Source organism: Lepidochelys olivacea (assembly GCF_965140295.1).
Source record: "Lepidochelys olivacea isolate rLepOli2 genome assembly, chromosome: 1".
NCBI classification, from domain to species: Eukaryota; Metazoa; Chordata; order Testudines; family Cheloniidae; genus Lepidochelys; species Lepidochelys olivacea.
The window spans coordinates 271,785,678-271,807,730 of record NC_140411.1 but is presented as its reverse complement, the minus strand read 5'-3'; the positions used below and the strand labels follow the sequence as shown (position 1 = coordinate 271,807,730).

General features: G+C 39.3%; 1 protein-coding gene across 4 annotated transcripts in view; it reads left to right on the top strand.

The window, feature by feature from the left end:
• NUDT4 (nudix hydrolase 4) overlaps positions 1-22,053 on the top strand; it is a 53,489-nt gene that overhangs the window by 1,738 nt on the left and 29,698 nt on the right. For all 4 annotated transcript variants that reach the window (XM_084617567.1, XM_084617566.1, XM_084617565.1 and 1 more), the window contains exon 2: positions 19,584-19,694. In XM_084617567.1, coding sequence (XP_084473693.1) covers positions 19,584-19,694 — 111 coding nt within the window. The remainder of the gene's footprint in view (positions 1-19,583; positions 19,695-22,053) is intronic.

The window sequence follows — 22,053 nt, the reverse complement described above, 5'->3', positions numbered from 1 at the left end:
GTTCTGTACCCTTAATCAAGGTCAATTGCACAGGCAGTCATTTAAGAACTTTTTTTGATGGTTGCATTGCACAATGTAATTAGACATTATCTGTGACTTGGAAGCATGAACACTAGAAACTTGAGTTAATAATGTTTTTAAATAACTAAAATGGTCATGAAACTTATCTACCAGAAATTTAAGACTTGGATGTTCCCCCCCGCCCTTCATCTGCATATGGGAAGATGTCTTTTCTAAAGACACCATCTTGCAGGTTTCTTATTCCTAGGACATGGCACCTTAGTTTGAGACAGCAGAAGTTCCTTATCAGAGTATCGACCCTTGAGGTCTGCAATAGCTGGGGAGACTATCCTAACTTCTGGACATTCCACTCAATTCCTCCTTTACCATGGTTTGTAAAGGAGCAACCTGCAAGAGACTATGCCTTGGTCCACACTACAAACTTGTCAGTATAACTGTGTTGCTCAAGGGTGTGAAAAATCCACACCCTTGGGGAATGCAGTTATACTAACCAAACTCTCAGTGTAGATAGTGCTCGTGCTTTCTCTGCTTGGTCGCATCTTCACTAAGTGCTACAGCAGCATTGTAGGTGTAGACAAGCTCCATGTCTCCTCAGCTATTGCACCACCTTTTCTTTGGATCCCGGCAGCACTTCAGGTGTTCTGGCACACTTCAGTGCTTCTGCAGTTGTTTTTCTCAAATTTGAGTGCCTAGCTCAGTACTCAGGAACTGCTGGTTTTTGCCTTTCTTGGTGCCCAAACAACTGTTTTGTTCAGCACTGTTACAGCTTTCTTGTCTCACTGAATCAGAAAAAGAAAAGGAGTACTTGTGGCACCTTAGATACTAACCAATTTATTTGAGCATAAGCTTTCGTGAGCTACAGCTCACTTCATCAGATGCATACTGTGGAAACTGAATCAGGTGACATTAGCCAGTTGTAGGTGTTTAATTGCAGTGTAGACAGAACCTGTTTTTTCACAGCCCAGAGCAACAAAAGTTTTGCTGACATAAGTGCTGCTGTAGACATGGCCTTAGTTTAGGTGTTCAGAAATATACTGTTTCTTTACATTCCACATACTCCTTTACACCCAGACAACTCCATTGAACAGCTAGTCATTTGTTGAATTAACTCTTAAGTCACATGAACTATATCATGTAACCTCAATAGAAGGTATGAAAAAGCAGTAACTTAAAATTCTTAATTTCATTAGATTCTTTGTGTTCCTCAAACCTCTTGTTAGGCTCCTGGTGTATGTTCATCACTTGTTCATATTACTTAGCCTAGTGCTTTCAGGAACACTTGGGGTGTGCTCTCTAGTATAGCCTCCCCAGTTTGCTTTTGAGATGGGGCTTGCCAAGTGCTGTAGTAAATTCCAAACAATTAGCTGCTGTAATTAGAGTTCATCCATATCTGCATTTAGCATGCATTAACCTCTTTTTGGTACTGTCCAGGACACCCTGAGAGTGTACACTTTTTTAAATGTGATGCAGTCAGACTGTAAATTAAATCTTTTATGTACCATATTCAAGGCTGGCAAACTCCCCAAACCAGAAGTGTATAGAAAGATGCACAGGTTATCTATTTTGACTTACGTTGAATGTCAATACATTTCTTAAAAACAATGTTGTTGCCTATGTAGCATCATATATAAAAGCATTTACTGTATAGCATAATATAAAAGCTCAAAGAAGCAACTAGCATGTACATGTAGTGAATGTTTGCCTCCTTTTGTATTGTAGCTCCTTATTGATCTCTGTATTCTTTTTTGTGGGGAACTTAATAAAATAGAAGGATCTCCTGCCTGATTTCGTCTGAGCTGTTTCGAACAATGTCTCCTTATTAGTAGGATCACTTTTTCTTCTGTACAGGCCTGGATTGAATGAACTTTCCAAATGGTTAGCTTTGATGTAAAAATCTGTCTGGCTTCTGTGCATTTGAAAGACCAGTTCTGTTCATGTTGCATCCCTGCAGACTGGAGTTACTTAGGATATGTCTGCCCTAGGAAAAAAGGTGTAGTTTTAAAACTTTATCTGATTGAATTAGGGTTTACCTGAGCTGTGTTTAAAAACACAAATGTCTTCTGTACACTAAGATTTTAATATTTAGCTAATACATGTTAAAAATGCGTTCTTTTGCCTAGAAAACGTGGCCACATACCCTGTCTTGACTATGGGAGAGTGTTTTTAAAAATTAGCTAATCTGACATTAAGGTGTCATATGCGCTGTTGCATCCGTGTTGGTCTCAGGATATCAGCGACACAAGGTTCAATAAAAGATATTTCCTTACCCATCTTGTCTCATCAAGATGTCATGTTTAACTTAATTTTAAAAAAGTGACCTTGTTTTTAAAACCACCATTTCCCCCAGTAAATAAAAGTCCTAACTGAGTGTCTGAAATGTGCTTTAGGCAGTATATAATACCTAAATCTGGGGGCATAGGGCTTTTGACTGGAACATATTCTGCTCCCTTAACTGTCAGAGTAGAATTTGTTCACAGGTATATTGCAAAGTTTTTGTTCAGTGGAGTTTTCTATTAGTGCTGGCTTGACAGAGGATGGTCTTGGTTTTGTAGTGTTCTATAATGTTGATATTAGGCCAGTTTGACGTGTTAAGTTTTTGATTTCTTTGGACCTAAAGAATTTTGGAGCCACTCTCTAAATTTAAATACTAATAAAATCAAATACCTAGAAGCAAAACCTCTCCTCTGCAAAAATGTAATGTGCTCTTCTAGGTATCTTAATGCCAAGACAGGTCAGTGATATTTAATTGGTCCTTCCTAAAGCAGTGAAATTATTTTACGCACAACTGAATGATTCTCAAAGGTATGGAACTTCTTCCTGCTTCTGCAAAGGAAATATTGACATGCTGATCCGTAAACCATACTCTTTCCCCACTAACTACAAGCGGCGGTAAGCACAACACAAAGAGGAAAAATGGCTCTTGCAAAGAGCCCAAAGTGATTGTGATACTGAATTACCAGTAAAAACCATATTCTGCTGCAGTTTGGGCTCATTATTCAAGCTCAAGTGAGAGCCTATTTAGTATGGCTGTGGTGTGCATTTAAGGTGAGGGAGGTCTTTGCATAGTGATCTAAGTCTGTCATTTAATTTTCTCAACCAATTTTCAGTAGCGTATAGATCTGTCTAGCTTAATCATACAAAGATGGTCCTGTTCAAGCTCTTGGGTATTAACATATGTAAAGGAACTTGAGTTCATGTCACCTGTAAGTAATGTTGGCCACACCACCCTGTTATGGTGGTGGGGCCTTTCAGCACTATAATTAAAAAAAAAAAAAAAAAAATCGGGGAACCTGGTTACAACAGTTTGTACTCAGGATGGATTTAAGATTGTAACAAAATTGGGCAACTAGAGTACAGCTTGGGGTACAACTGTAGGACTAGTAGGATCATGTGATCACAGGTACAAAGATAGTGAAAGTGATTAAATGGAAGGATATTTTTATTTATTGAACACTAATTTAACTTAAATGCTTTACAAATAATTGGGAATGTGTCTGTCAACATTCCTGAACCATCAGTTAAGGAGAGCGCAACTTCACAATTTGGGACCTCCAACAAAGTTAGGCTAAACTTCCATGTTTTGTTTCCAAGGGTGGATGGGTGTGGGGTGTGTATAAAGAGGGAAGGTGGTGCAACCGGAAGAGTTTGAGACCTTTCTGGCCTTCATACAACATAAGGGCAAACTCTTTTTTTCCTTTAGAGGTCACCTTTCAATGCAGCAGCTGCATGCTGATTACTCCACATTGTTTAATCTAACTTTAATACGGTCTAAAATGCAGGTAAACTTTCAATTTAAAGTTTTGGTAACTATAACAGTGAAAATGTAGCTAATGAAGTTACAAACTTAATGAAATATTTGTAAAAAAGTGACTTTTTAGCCCATTCACAAATACAGCTACTTAGTGTTGTCTGAGTTAAGAGCGGCACCTTTTAGCATTTCATGTTAAATCACATCAGCCAAAAAGACTGCTTTGCAGTTCTGTCATAGTAACATGATCATGAATTTAGCATGGCAACCAGTCTGTGGCACTTTACATGGAACTGAAGAAAACAATGCCCCCAAACTTTAAGTAAAACTTAAATACCTTACCTTCTTTGCCACTAGCAAACAGGAAGCTTTCCCTGAAAAATGGGGTGGACCAATGCTATCAGGTGTGCATCTAAGGTTTTATTAAGTAGCATTTCACATATATTGATGTCTTAGGGCAGTGGTTCTCAACCTTTCCAGACTACAGTACTCCTTTCAGGAGTCTGATTTGTTTTGTGTACCCCCAAGTTTCATCTCACTTAAACTACTTGCTTACAAAATCAGACATAAAAATACAAAAGCATCACAGCACACTTACAGAAAAATTTCTTACTTTCTCACTTTCTGTGTATGAAATTTTAGCTTGTACTGACTTTGCTAGCTTGTACTGACTTTTATGTAGCCTGTTGTAAAACGAGGCAAATATCTAGATGAATTGATATACCCCGTGGAAAACTGCTGCATGCCCTAGGGGTATGTGTACCCCTGGTTGAAAACCACGGTCTTAGGGCTTGCCTATGTGGGAACATTTACTGGCATAACTATACTGTTGTAATTATCAGTATAACTTCCCATATGGACAGTTATTGCAGAATAAGAGTGCTTTTTTCCAATTTAGTTTGTTGCGAAGAGGAAAAAGGCTCTCTGGAGCAAGTGTGGTGACCAGAGTTACACTGATAACTAAGTTATGCCAATAAATTCCCCATATAGACCATTCCTGAAGAATCAACAGCATTTAAAGTGCTACTTAAAGCTGCACAGCCTGATAGCATTGGTCCTTACTAGTCTTCAGGGGAAGCTTCAGTTTTAAAGTTTCATTGCAGTCTTCTGCAGACTTCAGTTTTCTGGAGTCCAAGCTGAAATGGTAATATTATGGACCCATGGTAAGCTCAGTTACAGAAGAGAAACTGAGAAACTATTTTAGAATTAAAGGATTCTTAAAGACAGAGCAAGGAAATATCTAATAGTATTTTAACTTAACTAGAGAAGCAGGCTTAACAGAATTCTTAAGTCCAAAACCCCATATACATCACTTCTTGAAAATGTGATAAACCCTTTGAACAAAATACCACAAGAAGCTGTAAAAGCATCTACTGTGGCATGCAGTCAAGAATACAAGCTTTTCTATGCTCTGTGATATGGGGCGTATGTGTATTACAGGTGTATTATAAGTTAAGGCTTCACTATACTTCCCATTATAAACTTTAACCACACAAGCTGAAATTTTCCATGATGAAAAGGAGTACTTGTGGCATCTTAGACTAACAAATTTATTTGAGCATAAGCTTTCGTGAGCTACAGCTCACTTCATCGGATTCATTCAGTGGTTTGTTTGTTTGTTCTCAAATTTTGTTAGTCTCTAAGGTGCCACAAGTACTCCTTTTTGCACATACAGACTAACATGGCTGCTACTCTGAAACCTGTCATTTCCATGATGGTTATCCATCTTGGATTTATTTAAAAAAAAAATCTGAAGTGGCTTCTTGGTTTTTGAGAGTAGGGGAAAAATGTTTGGCCCATATTAAACAACATTTTCAACCATTTTGTTGAGGAGCTCTAGCTTTGGAGCAGAAACTTGAAATCTGGCATAGGAGTTGCCCTGTGCAAATTTGACCAAGCTTCATCAAGTTACAAGATTGTGCAAACTTAGATTTTTCGGATACTCAGAATAGCTAGTTCAGTAGTAACAATTCTCCAAATATTCTGTCTGCACTGAGTAGGGTTATGCATTTGACAAGTCAGATACTGTCAAATGTCAAAAATGGTGTAGTAATTTAAAGCACTAATTTATTAAAATAGTAATAAGAGTAAGAGTTATGGTTTCCAGTAAGCTTTGCCTTAGATACTTAGGCCTAATTCCAAAAAACAAGTTGTTGTTTTTAACTCAGAAAAATGGGATAGGGAAGTGAAGTTCTAAAAAAAAAAACTACCTTTTAGCAATGTTAGGTTAGCACTTAAATACTAAAGTTTTTTCAAACTAAACAGTTACAAAAGATGTATGAAATTAAACAAATGCATATCAACTGAGACATTTTTAAATGCAGTTATGATAGGTAGGTAGCCTACCAAATTTTCAAGGAGCTAATGGCTATGCATCTATTCTTTTTGTTGAGGGATGAAGTTTAATGACTGAACTCTTCTCCCTCCCCCCACTCTGAGTTAATTTCTGTATGTTTGTCAAGTCAGTTTAGATTGTAAGCTCTTTGGGGCAGGGACCATGTCTGTTTAATGGGCTTTGTAAACTGCCATGTACAGTAGAACCTCAGAGTTACAAACACCTTGGGAATGGAGGTTCGTAACTCTGAACAAACCACTATGGTGGTTCTTTTAAAAGTTTACAACTGACCGTTGACTTAATACAGCTTTGTAATTTTACTATGAAGAAAAGTGTCTTTCCCTTTATTTTTTAGTAGTTTACGTTTAACACCATACTGAACCGTATTTGCTTTTTTTTCCTCTGCTGCTGCCTGATTGTGTACTTCTGGTTCCAAATGCAGCATGTGGTTGACTGGTCAGTTTGTAACTCTTCTGTTCCTAACTGAGGTTCTACTGTACATTGATGGCCTAGTATACAAATAAGGAGTGTTTGTTGTAGAAGATTCTAGCCAATTAAGATGCTCAACTTTCAGTAAATTCATCTTGCTAGCAGGTGGCAACCAAAAAGGCAGGCTGCTGCCTACATTAGGACTTCCTTGCAGGAGTATTTACTGATACCTGATTATGGTCAAATTGACCAGCTTGCCAGGCCTAGCACTGAGCATGAGTTATCCCCTCTCAACACCTGTGTGCTGTCCAAACTGCACGTGCCATCCCCATAGAGTGATTGAGCATTCCTAGGGCTGCAAGGGCTGAGCAGGACTTACCCTGCAATTGCTTTTTCTAGCTGTTGTGGGTCACTATGGCAATAAACACTGGAATTGAGAGAAGGGAAACGCTCCTGTCTTTCAATAGTCTTCCTGACATGCAGTCAGAGGAGGAGGTGGCGGTGGCAGCAGGTTGAGGAACAGGGTGGATAGAAGAAATGTGTGGGGGAGAAATTGTGGGGCAAGAGCTGCCCAGGAGGAGATGTGTGAGGGAGAGGATACAGATGAGTCTCTAACCACTAGGACATTCCCCCTTCAGAACCTGATGAAACTGAACAAATTATTCTTGAGTATAAACACACCTTTGCTATCCAGCAAATAGTAGTGAAACCCACTTGTGAAGTGTCTCCATCCCCCTCTAGTGGCTAGACCACATGGAATAACTGGCAGTAGACTGCTATTTTCTATTAGCTAAAGTGGTAGAGGACTGTGCTCTGGATCTAAAGATCCCAAACCTGCTGATTCCACCGTTTGGGGATGGGTGATATGGTTCTACAAGACTGGATTTTTTTTTGTTAACCTTTTAAAAACTGTATCCAAGGAACTTGAGTGGTAAGTTTCCAAAGACAAGCACTCAAAAATTAGGATATGACAGTATTCTGGTACAAGAGTATGCGCAAGGCAACTTTGATTTTGGCATTTTCTAACTTGGAGTGGCTGACTTTGCAACCTTACAATTTTTAAGTAGATTTTGAATATTATATATAGCTTTATTACATAACATGTTATTCCAGAACATGAGGTGTTGTATCTTAAGCATTTTATTACAAGCCAAGAGATCAAAAGAGCCCAAAAGAAACATGCAATAATGTTTCCTTCAGTTACTAAAGACTAGTCCAGAACTTTTATAGCTGCGTCTTGAGTTTCTTCCCAGAGATTTTTAAATCCTCCTGTTTTTCTAATAGAGCTTTCTGCATAATGAAAGCCCCATGATGCTACATGTTCTGTCAATTGGTATATACCTGTGACTTTTGGTTAACCACAGCTGTGCTAGGCAGCTTCCAATTGCTTCTTATAACCAGGAGATTGCTAGCAGCTTCTCTTCCTCCTTGAATGCAGGGTACAACTATTTCTGTACTTCAGATACGGGGTAAAAACTTGCTCAGTAAGACCTCCTGGGAGACTAGCTTTTGCCTCCCTGCTGCCACACTGGCTAACTTATCTTCTGTGGCAGGTGGAAGAGATTAACTTTCTCTCAGCTTCTGGGAGAAGTTAAATTTAGAGGTGGGTGTAGCTAGCTAACCTATCCGAATCACCTTCTTTTCACAAAGAAAGAATCTCCAAAGAGGGAACTGGTCATCAAAGGCAAAACCTCCCCAGGCTTTTGGGAAAGGGGACAAAATTTGGGTCAGGGATCCCAAATAAGTGATAGTATGGCAAGAAATCGAATTCCTTGCTATACAATTTGAGAGCCTTCCTTCATGGACAAGAAGAGAAATTCCTCAAGCTGTGACCATGTCAAATAAGTGTTGCATTGTGTTCTGAACCTAGTGAGATTTTGATGTAGAACTCCAGGAACTGTCGAAAGCCATGTGTTAAAGTTTGCTTTCTTGCTTGCATTCATCTCATCATTTGTAGTTCACAGCTCCATTGTTTCACTAAAACAGAATTGGTAACGATTATGTAGAGAAAAGCCTTCGGCTAGCATTTCACAGGTTGTCCCAGGTTATCAGAACCTGGAATTTGATTCTCTGAAGAACAGAGCAGTGGGGGAATGGGTTCTTGGCAACTTGTGCAGCTGGGTTGGTGAGCTGCTGTACTCTGAACAGTTGGAGCTTTTCAGTGCTTTCATTAAGTCACAAATGCGTGGATCACTGTGGTCAAATCAGTCTGATGGGGTGGGATGCATCTTCTAGCCAGCTATAGGTGGCAGGTGGTGTTAGTAACTGTAGTTAGTCTGATATCGAGAGCTAGTGAGGAGTTGAGTCCAAAATTGCATGTTGCCTTCATTGGAGGAAGTGAGCTCTCTATGGAGATTGTATATGTGGTGAGTTCTCCAAAGCACTTCCTTCTCCCCATCAGCATAACCTATTATCTCCCACTTCATTTTCAACCAGTTATTTATTCTGGGGCAGATAATACTCTGCTGGGAGATGGTGCTGGTTTTTATATTGGTAAGAACTAGGTGCCAGTGAATTGGTGACACATCCCATAGGGTCTCATGAATGTCCCAGTAGCTTCATGTTTAATAGGATAAGGGGGAGTATTTTGCATTGTGGAACTTCACACGTGAGGATCCTAGGTGTGGTGTAGTCATTTCTTCATGCTCTGAACCCAGAGGATCATGAAGAGTTGCAGATTTTTGTGCTCATTCATTCAATACTGGTACATCTCTTGAGGCAGGACAGAGATATTTGGTGACTCTCTGTATCAAATGAGAAATCCAGCAGTATGTCTGCCCATTGAAAGATGAAGTCATTCATTGGCACAATAAATACTGTTTGTCCTGTGTCCTGGATGAAACTTACTTGTCAATATTCTGGGTCCTTTTTACTTAACAAATTAGAAGTGACTGTTAGCACCTCTATTGGCTTGCTCACAAATGTGGTCACTGAGTAGCATGTGATAATTTCTTAAGCGTTCGCCATGTTTTTGCCTGGTTCAATTACACTTCCTCCTTCAAAGAAGGTGCTAATTACTTATGGTAGGGGTCCCAGGTATTACTGACGGTTCCACTAGCCATGAAGAGTATGGAACTTGCAGGATTTCCTCATCCATGAATGGACCAGATTCTTGGATGGAGATACTCTTATGGTCTTATGTTGCAAAATTAGAATGAACTGAATGAGATCTGTGCCTTAAGATTTTTCTCTTGAGGGGGTGTGAATATTTTTGGATATTTAATCTAGTTAATATTGCCTCACATTACACACTTCACAAAACTTTCCAGGACAAATGGGAGTGGGAGGAGGGGTGTGAGCCAGACAAAAGCTTCAAAGTGAGTACTGCTGACTTGTAACCAATGACCTTCACACTTGTGGGTTTCCTTACTGTACCTATAATTGTGAAGTCTATTTGGTAATCTTAACATGCATTTGTGTCAATTTCTCGAAGGGTATGTTCACTCTATAAACAATCCATCATACAAACACAATTTAGTGCTAACTGTTCAGGTCAATGGTAAAATCAAACATTTTATACAGTAGTGTAAAAATGCATGGCTTTATGCTAAGCTTCCAGTCAGGGCAAGCAGCCTGATTTATCCTCTACTAGTAAACTAGAATTTGTTTTCAGTCCTTAACTAAGCAATAAATGCTGATTAAAACCATTCCACTAAGCACTGAATGATTTAATGTAATAGTCATCACTATTACTAGTTGCTTTCACATAAGAGAGCTTTAAACTAGGAATTTGGGGGAGATGGTTGGGAGATGTCCAGGTAATCTCCACGCTGGATTTTAACATTGAGAGGGAAGAAAACAAAGTAAGAAAGGATATAGCCGTGGGTAGGAGAATGGACAAAAGGACAAAGGGCAGTGTGGATACCAGTCTAATAGGTCATACTGGCTGTAGAATGTCAGTGCCTAATTGGGTAAAGAATGTGAGCGAGGCCAAACAGCAAAAATTAAGATGTTTGTACACCAATGCAAGGAGCCTAGGTAACAAAATGGAGGCATTAGAGCTACTGGTGCAGGAAGTGAAAATGGATATTATAGGGATAACAGAAACCTGGTGAAATAGTAGTCATGACTGGACTACAGGTATTGAAGGGTATGTGCTGTTTAGGAAAGACAGAAATAAAAGATGAAGGTGGTGGAGTAGCATTATATATCAGTGATGAGGTAGAATGTAAAGAAATAAGAAGCGATGGAATGGATAAGACAGTCTGTCTGGGCAAAAATCACATTGGGGAAGAAAACTACTAGAGCCTGACCTAGGATAGTGCTTGGGGTGTGCTATAGACCGCTGGGATCTAATTTGGATATGGATAGAGCCCTCTTTAATGTTTTTAATGAAGTAAATACTAATGGAAACTGCATGATGATGGGAGACTTTAACTTCCCAGATATAGACTGGAGGACGAGTGCTAGTAATAGGGCTCAGATTTTCCTAGATGCGATAGCTGATGGATTCCTTCAAGTAGTTGCTGAACCGACAAAAGGGGGATGCCATTTTAGATTTGGTTTTGGTGAGTAGTGAGGACCTCATAGAAGAAATGGTTGTAGGGGACAACCTTGGTTCAAGTGATCATGAGCTAATTCAGTTCAAACTAAATGGAAGGATAAATAAAAATCTGCGACTAGGGTTTTTGATTTCAAAAGGGCTGACCTTCAAAAATTAAGGAAATTAGGGAAGTGGTTTGGACTGAAGAATTTATGGATCTAAAGGCAGAGGCGGTCTGTAATTCAAGTCAAAGTTGCAGATGCTATCAGAAGCCTGCATCCCAAGAAAGGGGAAAAAATTCATAGGCAGGAGTTGTAGACCAAGCTGGATGAGCAAGCATCTCAGGGAGATGATTAAGAAAAAGCAGAAGGCATACAGGGAGTGGAAGATGGGAGGGATCAGCAAGGAAAGCTACCTTATTGAGGTCAGAACATGTAGGGATAAAGTGAGACAGGCTAAAAGTCAAGTAGAGTTGGACCTTGCAAAGGGAATTAAAACCAATAGTAAAAGGTTCTATAGCCATATAAATAAGAAGAAAACAAAGAAAGAAGAAGTGGGACCGCTAAACACTGAGGATGGAGTGGAGGTCAAGGATAATCTAGGCATGGCCCAATATCTAAACAGATACTTTGCTTCAATCTTTAAGGCTAATGAGGATCTTAGGGATAATGGTAGCATGACAAATGGGAATGAGGATATGAAGGCAGATATTACCATATATGAGGTAGAAGTGAAACTGGAACAGCTTAATGGGACTAAATCAGGAGGCCCAGATAATCTTCTTCCAAGAATATTAAAGGAATTTGCACATGAAACTGCGAGCCCATTAGCAAGAACTTTTAATGAATCTGTAAACTTAGGGGTTGTACCATATGACTGGAGAATTGCTAACATAGTTCCTATTTTTAAGAAAGGAGGGAAAAAACGTGATCTGGGTAACTACAGGCCTGTTGGACACCTATAGAATGAAAGGTCTTGGAAAAAATTTTGAAGGAGAAAGTTAAGGACATTGAGGTCAATGATAAATGGGACAAAATACAACATGGTTTTACAAAAGGTAGATTGTGCCAAACCAACCTGATCTCCTTCTTTGAGAAAGTAACAGATTTTTTTTTTAGACAAAGGAAATGCAGTGGATCTAATTTACCTAGATTTCAGTAAGGCGTTTGATACAGTGCCACATGGGGAATTATTGGTTAAATTGAAAAAGATGGGAATCAATATGAAAATTGAAAGGTGGATAAGGAATTGGTTAAAAGGGAGACTACAGCGGGTCCTACTGAAAGGTGAACTGTCAGGCTGGAGGGAGGTTACCAGTGAAGTCCCTCAGGGATCGGTTTTGGGACCAATGTTGTTTAATCTTTTTATTACTGACCTTGGCACAAAAAGTGGGAGTGTGCTAATAAAGTTTGTGGATGATACAAAGCTGGGAGGTATTGCCAATTTAGAGAAGGACTGGGATATCATACAGGAGGATCTGGATGACCTTGTAAACTGGAGTAATAGTAATAGGATGAAATTTAATAGTGAAAAGTGTAAGGTCATGCATTTAGGGATTAATAACAAGCATTTTAGGTATAAGCTGGGGACGCATCAATTAGAAGTAACAGAGGAGGAGAAGGACCTTGGAGTATTGGTTGACCATAGGATGACTATGAGCCGCCAATGTGATATGGCTGTGAAAAAGGCTAATGTGGTCTTGGGATGCATCAACAAGGTATTTCCAGTAGAGATAAGGAGGTTTTAGTACCATTATACAAGGCACTGGTGAGACCTCACCTGGAATACTGTGTGCAGTTCTAGTCTCCCATGTTTAAGATGAATTCAAACTGGAACAGGTACAAAGAATGGCTACTAGGATGATCCGAGGAATGGAAAACTTGTCTTATGAGAGGAGACTCAAGGAGCTTGGCTTGTTTAGCCTAACTAAAAGAAGGTTGAGGGGAGATATGATTGCTCTCTATAAATATATCAGAGGGATAAATACCAGAGAGGGAGAGGAATTATTTAAGCTCAGTACCAATGTGGACACAAGAACAAATGGATATAAACTGGCCATCAGGAAGTTTAGACTTGAAATTAGACAAAGGTTTCTAACCATTAGAGGAGTGAAGTTCTGGAACAGCCTTCCAAGGGAAGCAGAGGGGGCAAAAGATATATCTGGCTTAAAGATTAAACCCGATAAATTTATGGAGGAGGTGGTATGAGGGGATAATAGGATTTTGGCAGTTTGATCTTTAACTATTCATGGTAAATAGGCCCAATGGCCTGTGATGGGATGTTAGATGGGGTGGGATCTGAGTTACTACAGAAAATTCTTTCCTGGGTATCTGGCTGGTGAATCTTGCCCACATGCTCAGGGTTCAGCTGATCGCCATATTTGGGGTCAGGAAGGAATTTTCCTCCAGGGCAGATTGGCAGAGGCCCTGGGGGTTTTTCACCTTCCTCTGCGACATGGGACATGGGTCACTTGCTGGAGGATTCTCTGCACCTCAAAGTCGTTAAACCATGATTTGAGGACTTCAATAGCTCAGACATAGGTGAGAGGTTTATTGCAGGAGGGGGTGGGTGAGATTCCTACATTGTGCAGGAGGTCAGACTAGATCATAATGGTCCCTTCTGACCTTAATGAGCCTGAGACTCCAATGAATGCTAGTTTGATCAGCATGAAGTTGTGTAATGTTCATGTTATGTGGAATATCAGCTGTGCTTAGCATTTAATCCTCTTGTAAGGTTTTAACGTTGCTCTTTGAGCATTGTTTAAGTGGATCCTACTCAAGGAAATATACATGCCCTCAGGTTACAAGCGCTAAACTTTCTGAATAGCGCCATGTATGTATGCACCCTGCCTATACACCCATACCAAAGGATATAAGGGGGAATCAGCCTTAATACATAAGCATTGAGCAGAATCTTGGTGATGACCATTGCTTAACTCGGTTTTTGTCTGCTAGGAAACTACTCTGGGCTTTCAGTTAAGTAAGTAACTTTGGGGGCCTTGTTTGGCTGTGTTCTTCAGTCTTTATGGTTGTCCACTTGTTGTTGTGGTTCTGCTTCCTTGTTTGGGGGATGGTGGAGACAGTCTTCAAGCTATGTCCCCCTGCATTAGCACATGCTGATGACATGAATACTCCTGGTGTTTGCTCTGCCTTGGAAATATACAATTCCAAATTCTACTCATGTGCCTGAGCTTCTCCAAATTCATATGTGGAGCATGAGCATAGCTCTCAAGAACAATTTGTGGGAGGTGGCAATGCAGGTCTTATTGCCTGCATGGAAGGCACTGATCTGGAACAGACCTTGATGTTGAGTCCAGCATCAGCAGTCAAACACTCTACAGCCAGAGAAGCCTTGATGTTGGGGGTCTCAAGGTCCTGTAAAGCAAGTTCCAGTACATAAGAATATTCTAGAGAATTCTCAGGTACAACTTTCCCATTCCCCAAATATTCTCTTAATGGTTTTAGAAGAGGTAAATGCTGCCATTGAGCACTATGTCAGCATCGCTGTAAAGTCTTCACAGCAACTTTGAGGTGCCTTCAAGTGATGCTGTTCTGACACCATTATTCTTTGGAACCAAGGGAGAAGGGGTAAAAAGTCATGAGTCTCCTGATTCTTTCCAACATAGTAACTGCTTCCACACTGAAAGCTTGGTGTTGGGGAGGAGGCAGGGTTGAGGGACTCATTTAGTGACCAGAATCTGATGCCTTGCTTTTGGATATAATCTTGATAGGCAGTTTTCACTGCTGGATGCGTCTACACCATCAGATTTGGTGATTCAAAATGTCTCTCGCATTTGTGGTGGTGATCCTTTTTATTGCCTTTCCATATGGCAATTTCTTCCTGTGCTGTCCTCAGGAGAGGGCACTCTTATTTGCCCTTTCCATACATCTTCTATTTAGTTCACAAAGATCAGATTGAAAGACCCAGAGGATTAGTCAACCTCACCCTTAATCATGATGGGGATCTGATTTTGAGAGAGATCCTAGAAAAAACATTATGCACCTGTATTTGGGTAAAGAGATGTGCCACTTACAGTATTTGTTAGCCCTTGGATTTCAAAATTGAGATACTGTGAGCTCCTTGACCTGATTGGCAATACAGGCTAAGCAGTTTGAGGTCCAGAAAAGCAAAAGATTCCCCAGTGTCACAGAAGAATTGCCTCCAGTTAAATCTTCATTTGAGCTTCTGTAAGGACTCATGCATCTTGGGTGTCCTTATAAAGGTTGTCCATTCTCTGAACAACTAGTAGCTGCATTTAGAAGAGCTGTTGCCATCTTCAGTTTCTGGAGGGTTGTCCCCAAACTTAGTCTTTCCATCTGATTTCAAGTTTCCATGAACTCTTAAAGGTGACTTGCTGAACTTTTGGAATTATCTGTATAATGAATGACAAAGATCTGACTTTTCATCATTCTTCAATTCAAGCAGTCTTTGAGAGACTTTCTTCAGCTAGATCCTGCATCCCAACTAGAGGTACCAGAGTACAACAGTCTGGTTGCTGACTAGTTCAGCAACTTGGACATATTCTTCTGTAGAAGTCCAGAAAATCGTGTTAGAAAGCAGAAAACTTTCTATTAAATTTCCTTTCATCTCGACAAGATAAAGGATATGCTTCGCTCCAGTTTTCCATTCGTTCCCTTTATTCTGGACTGCCTGCTTTGCTGCAGTCTATTCTCTTCCTGGGCTTGAGTGCACACCTGGCTTCAAATTTCTGTCTTCAGTCTCACTAGTACAGGAATCTTTGATCTCTCCTTGTTAGTGTTGAGACTTTCAAAAGGCATGTGTCTCATTTTCAGGAGTTGTCCCTGTCCTGGAACTTGCATGTAGTGCAAACCAAATCAGTGGCACCACTTATCTAAGATTTTTTTACATCAATTTTTTTTCAGTCCTATTAGACTGTCCAAGCTGGTGCATACTCCTTTTCCATTCTCCATGCTGATGCATCAGTGTGTTCTATAAAGATAAGATGCTGCTCTGACCTCAAAGCTCTTAGCAAAGCCTCTTTATATTAATCTAACCATACTGTCTTTCTCCCACACACCACTTGAGACCAGGGGAGGAGACTAGGCTGCAATATTAAAGTATAGAGAACATTTTGTAATACATGAAATTTCCAAAGTCTTAGATTTGTAGCACTTGATGTGAGTTGGCTTTCTCCTAGACACTAAGTGGTGAAGACTGACTTCTTGCTTGAGACCAAGGGTATCACTAGGTTGCTTGAGCACATTGAGAAGCCCAGGAGGTAAAACTGTCTAGTGTGGGCTGGTACTCTTTCTGGGAGATTCTATCTTGTGCTTAAAGAAAAAGAAAACGTATGTGACTGTGGCTCTTGTGGTTGCAAAATCTTAAATGCAAATAAAGGCATTCCTGATAGAATAATGGTAAACTAACACACTGATGTCTGCATGAATCTACAGCCTTAAGACAAATATTGTGAATGACTCCATCTCCGTGTTAACTTTAGCATTAACTAATGAAAGCACAGAGGTACCCGGCTGTAGGAGCAGCTTGGTAATCTGCCACTGTTCCTTTCCAGCTCCTACCCCATCTGTTCTAAGGTAGCTTCAACAGTTTCAGTAAGACTTATTCCTGGGGGAATTATGTGCCACTGTGCAATGAATTTTCACAGAATTAAAGTTCTGTGCAGAATTAATTTTTCCCTGCAGAATTGGTGCCACAGAGCTGCTGGGCACCAGTGGGAACCGCTGGACCCAGCAGAGCCTGGCTCTCTGGCTTGCAAATACAGGACTCTGTCAGGGAGAGGGAGCTGGAGGGTTCTGGGCAGCTGTGGTTTCCAGCATGTCCTGAAGGAAGCAGGTGGCTTTATACAAGCTCAGGACCCAACATCAGGCTGTTTCTCTCTTGCATGCTCTCGAGATCCCTGGGCTCTGGGGAGGAGGGAGTGTGGATGTCTGAACCAGGGGATGCCTCACAGCTTAGGCTCTGGGGGTGGGAGGGGTGTGTCTGAGACCACAGGGGCATAGTTCCCACACACACACACACGCACGCACATGTGCCCAAGTGGCATTTGTAACACGCCCAGACTGAGGCACCCAACAAAAAGCATAAGAGGAACTGGAACTGGGTTGTTGTAGGGGGTTTCTTTAATTCTTTACTCCTGGGGGGAATCTTTTTTTCTTTGTTTGTATTGGTACAGACATACTTGTTGACATTTATTTTGGAATAAATTACCAAAATAATTGAAACTGGTATGATTGTAGTATTCTGACAATTAAAATTCTGCATATTTTATAATAGTGTGCAGACTTCCTCCAGGAGTAAATACTGACCCTTGCTAGGACAGCATTTTAGCCATCTTCTTAAAACACACCTTTTCCCCAGAGAAGCAAATAGGCTACCTGGATTTATACTGATATATTTACACAGCATTACCCCTTGTAATTAGCTTGTAGAGCAGATACTTGAATAGGAGAGCAGTTCCACAATCATTGTTCAGTGGGTCTTCACACTCTCCTCCCTGGGTTAAAGACTACTTTGTAATCATCTTGTCTGGGAACCTCGCAGGTAATGCTCTTACATTTAATTAACATAACTGATTTTTGAAGACTCCCTATGTTTGTTCTATATCTCCTTCCCCATAGTCTTATAATAGATTATTGATTTAGTAGGAAGAAATTAGGGGTATAGAGTATGGATCCATATAGGCAACTCCATGAGCCATAGTAATCTCTATTACTAGTAGTTTTAGGTTTTAAACAGCTATGCTAACAAAAGTAGGTTGTAAAATATGTGGGGTGATCCTGTGGTCAGTATTCTGGCCTTCTATACAAGAGACTGAGTTCACTTCAGAGGCCCAGTAAGTAGTGGGTTTCCTTCCCTGCTGTGAGAGAGTCCAACTTAGTTCTACTATACCACCAATAACTGGACCATAGGAGATACTGCAGAGTATTATAGTGCTGTAACTGTCTCCACAAATTAGGACTTTTGTCTTTGACAAAGTATTAAAATAGAAGCCAGTTCTGTCTAAAAATCACTTGAGTGATAGTGGGGGAAAATGTCCACCATTGGTGGTAACACTGGTATGTATGTGAAATTAAAACAAGCTCTCTCCCAGCCGCCGCCCCCCTTTCCCCCCGAGAGTACAAAACACCCCATATCCCAGCCTTAGGTTGTTAAATTGTTCTGTTTAACTTTATTGCAATTGGATAGTAATCTGCATATTTTCTAGAATAATATATAATTAAGAACTCCTTACTGATTTATTTTTGTTCTGTAAAATGTCTCTGTGCCCCTTCTCTCCCTGGGCCAATCTCCCAGTAAGGCCAAATGTGATCATCCAAACATCTAGCATTGCTAAACTGAGCAATATGTAGTGGATCTGAATTTTCAATAGAACATAATTTGGTTTTTTGCACTTATTGGCTTCATTTCTGCAAATAGCTCGCTTATAGTACATGTTTGTATTCCTTTCCATCCTTAAAGGAAAATGTATTTCCCAAGGAGAAAAGTGGTTACATAAGCTATCTTGTGCTAACTTCCAAGAAGCTTCATACTAAACTACTATAGATAGAATCTACTAGTCAGAGTGGAAATGACCGCAAATACAGGTAATCTTTTACTAACTCCAGATGCTCTTTCCATCAGAGTTCCATTTTCATGGTCCTCCTTACCATATTTGACTTTTATATAAAACTATCCAATGTAACCTTTAACTTCACTACATTCTTGGATAAATGGTAAAATAAGTATTTTAAACTGCAATGGCTGGCTAATGGTGAGAACTGCACAATGCTAAAATTCTATTGTGGCAACAGTTATACAAGAAAGCTCCTTGGGCGAGAAGCCATCTTTACCCTCTTTGTACGCTGCGTAGCACAGTGGAGTCCCACTCTGACTTGGGGTCCTAGGCACTATACTAGTTTTATTAAAGGTCTGTTATACCTTTCTGCCCAAAATGTCCTTTCCAATTTTAATGCAAAATAGATGGCTAAACATGAAGACAAAACACATTTTAAATAGGTTTTTCCTAATTTACTAATAACGGATTAGTACATTTTGAAAACATTTTTATAATTAACTTGTTTTTGATTCTTGCTTTTTGTATTTCTCTAACTTGAACAACAAGTTCCAGTGAAGTTACATCATTAAATCATGCAAAGTAAATATTGTAAAAATTCCAGGGAAATATCTAGTTTAAACTTTATATTTTTGACAATTCTACTTATTTGGACTTTTTACAGAAGCCTCGTTATCAGCCGTCTAGAAAGGTGTCCCTCTAAATCAACTTGATATATTTCATTGTACAACAGTCAGGAAAGTTCTCACCAATATGATGTAAGAAAATGCCCTATTTAAACAAGTGCAGGGAGGTGAATATACGACTGAGGACCTTGACTCTTAACCTTCATTAATCTCAAGATTTTTAATAAGAGTTAGTACTTCACATGTAAATCTAGGTGCAGGTTATTTATTTTTGATTTACGTTTTTGAAAGCTGTAATCCATCTGGCATGAACAAGTACACTGTAGGAAAATGGTCAGTAGCCTTCAGACTCTCCAATCAGATTATTTTCAAATGACTACTTAAATGTGTGTATTTTGACCTTTCAGGTGCTGTTAGTGAGTAGTAGTCGGTACCCAGATCAGTGGATTGTACCAGGTGGAGGAATGGAGCCAGAGGAGGAACCAGGAGGTGCTGCAGTCCGAGAGGTGTATGAAGAGGTAAACCTAGATTTAACAATCCCACTCATATTCAGATAGGGATCCTTTTTCCTTTTTTAAAAGGAACTTCAGCGACTTTTCACAGTTTAATTTGCCAAAATTCAAATGATCCACAAACTCCGAAGAATTTATAGCTTATCCTATTTCATAGACTTAATTTGGATTCAAAATGAGATGAGTCATAAAATAAATGATCAGAATATGTTGCTCTGGAAATAGGTTATAGTCAATATTTAGATTAGATTGAAACCTGGATTTTGCAGATGTTATAGTAAATTCTTAAAGAATGTGACATGCAAAGAGTAAAAGGGGAGTTCCTTTTTTTTCCTGAAGAGTTGTAAAGAAGCCTGCAAGATGGTGGTGGGGAAAAAACCCTTTCTGATTATTTTTACCTTGATTTCAGATTTTTCAGTCTTACCTGTAAGACGTTATGGACTACTAGAGGACTAGTAGGTCTCTTAAATCAAGTAACGAGACCTGAGTAGTTGGAAGGAAAGGGATTCTTAGTGTGTTCCTCAGTTTAAAATAATCTGACTCAAACTCCTGACAAAGTATTGAGAAAATATTTTAATAGTTAACCTCTGCCTCTTCATTTGAGGGCTAAGTTTCTATTTTAATACTACAAGAAAATCTAATGTTTTGGCATCATGTAATGTTTGTATACTTGTGTGAGAACACTATATAGGCAGTAGCTTAGTACCTAAAATTTTTGTAAAAGGTTCTGGCAGTGAATATTTTGTTGACGTGCACAGCTGCTAAAAACGTTGCACCACAACATTTCTTCAAGATCATATATAGTAAGTTAAACAATTTACAAGTGGCATGTGGTGAACACCAATCGTGGTAATTCTTAAAGAAGAGACTTGATATTTCAACGGTAAAAATAGTGCTTCTGGCCATTATCCATCAATAAAGCAAGACGGGAACAACCCACATTTTTCTTCTAAAGACAGGTTTAGATGTCTAAGTTTTGATGAACAAACAGTTCCTTTCAGTAGCTTGACACTTAAAGCAAATGAGGATTTTCTTTAAGTAAACTGCTACTCAAGTTTTAAATATTGTTCTTAGGCAAACTAGTTAAAAATACTATCTAAACACAGTTACAGGCTTCATCTGTATCTTTAGTCTGCAGAAATACTTCAAGAATATCATACTTAATTTTTGATAGCTACTTCACAACTACATTTGCATTGCTAGTTTCTAGCTAAAATAAAATACATCAATGATCAACTGCAGTAAAGTGAAATGTGTATAATTAAACTTAAAGTGAAAGTGTCATGAACTAATAAATGTCACGACTGGAATATTGGTATAGAGGGTTATAACTTCAGGAAGGACAGTCAGGTTAAAAAGAAGGTATTGCGTTGTACATAAAAAAAAATATGCATTTGTTCTGACCTCCAGAAGGAGGTGACCAGTGAAGTCCCTGGTTGACCATGAAAGGGAAAAATACAGGGATGACGTCCTGGTAAGGGATTTCTGTAGATCCTCAAATCAGGAGGAAATGGAGGAGAGATTTCTAGAACAAATAATAACGTATCCAAAACACAAGGTAATATATCTTACTGAGGAGGAAGGGGGGCAGTTCACAATTCTAAACTGTTCCAAGCTCTCTGTAGACTCACCAAAACATCTCTCCATTGGCTAAACTAGTTTGTTTTTATGCTTTTTTTTTCAACTATGGTAGCTAGCTTTATTTTAAATGAATACTGAGATTCTAGAGAACAAGTTTGAGAGGTACTGGTAACTGTATTGCTGCATATTCATTTTCCTAACCCTTGCTGCGTGTATCTCGTGAACAGAAGTAGAAACTAGCTGGCTTCTTTAGTAAGCTTTCTGCCTGTGTGAAAGACTGCAGTCTGCACTGGCATTCTTTCAACCTTTTATTTAAAATCATAAAAGCCACAGATTTAAAATATTTAGGTATTGTAAGCAAATGTTTAATCTGGGCTTCAATTAAATTAATTTACATTTTAAATCACACTCTTATTCCAGGTTTAATTATTGCTTTTTTATAGCATAAAACTAGCTTTAAAGGATGGCTTCATCTGCTGATAAAAGCAAGTAACAATCTTTAAGATCCCTTGACACCTTGAGTTTTCTATTGTAGTTTGCGTTTAAAGGAAAGAAACTTTGTATGTCCTTGTACAGATATCTATATAATGAGGCATCTGAGTATACTTAAAAAGGAATGCAAAACCTCTTAAACAGCACTTTAAAAAAAATCTGGGTTAAGGAAGAGGCCTTGGCAAGCCACTCCAGTAATTAAGGGTTTCACTTAAAGGATGAAGCCCTTGATTAATAAAGTATGGAGGATGGAAATAAAACAGGCTGTGATTGCAAAAGGGAAGGGTCTCCA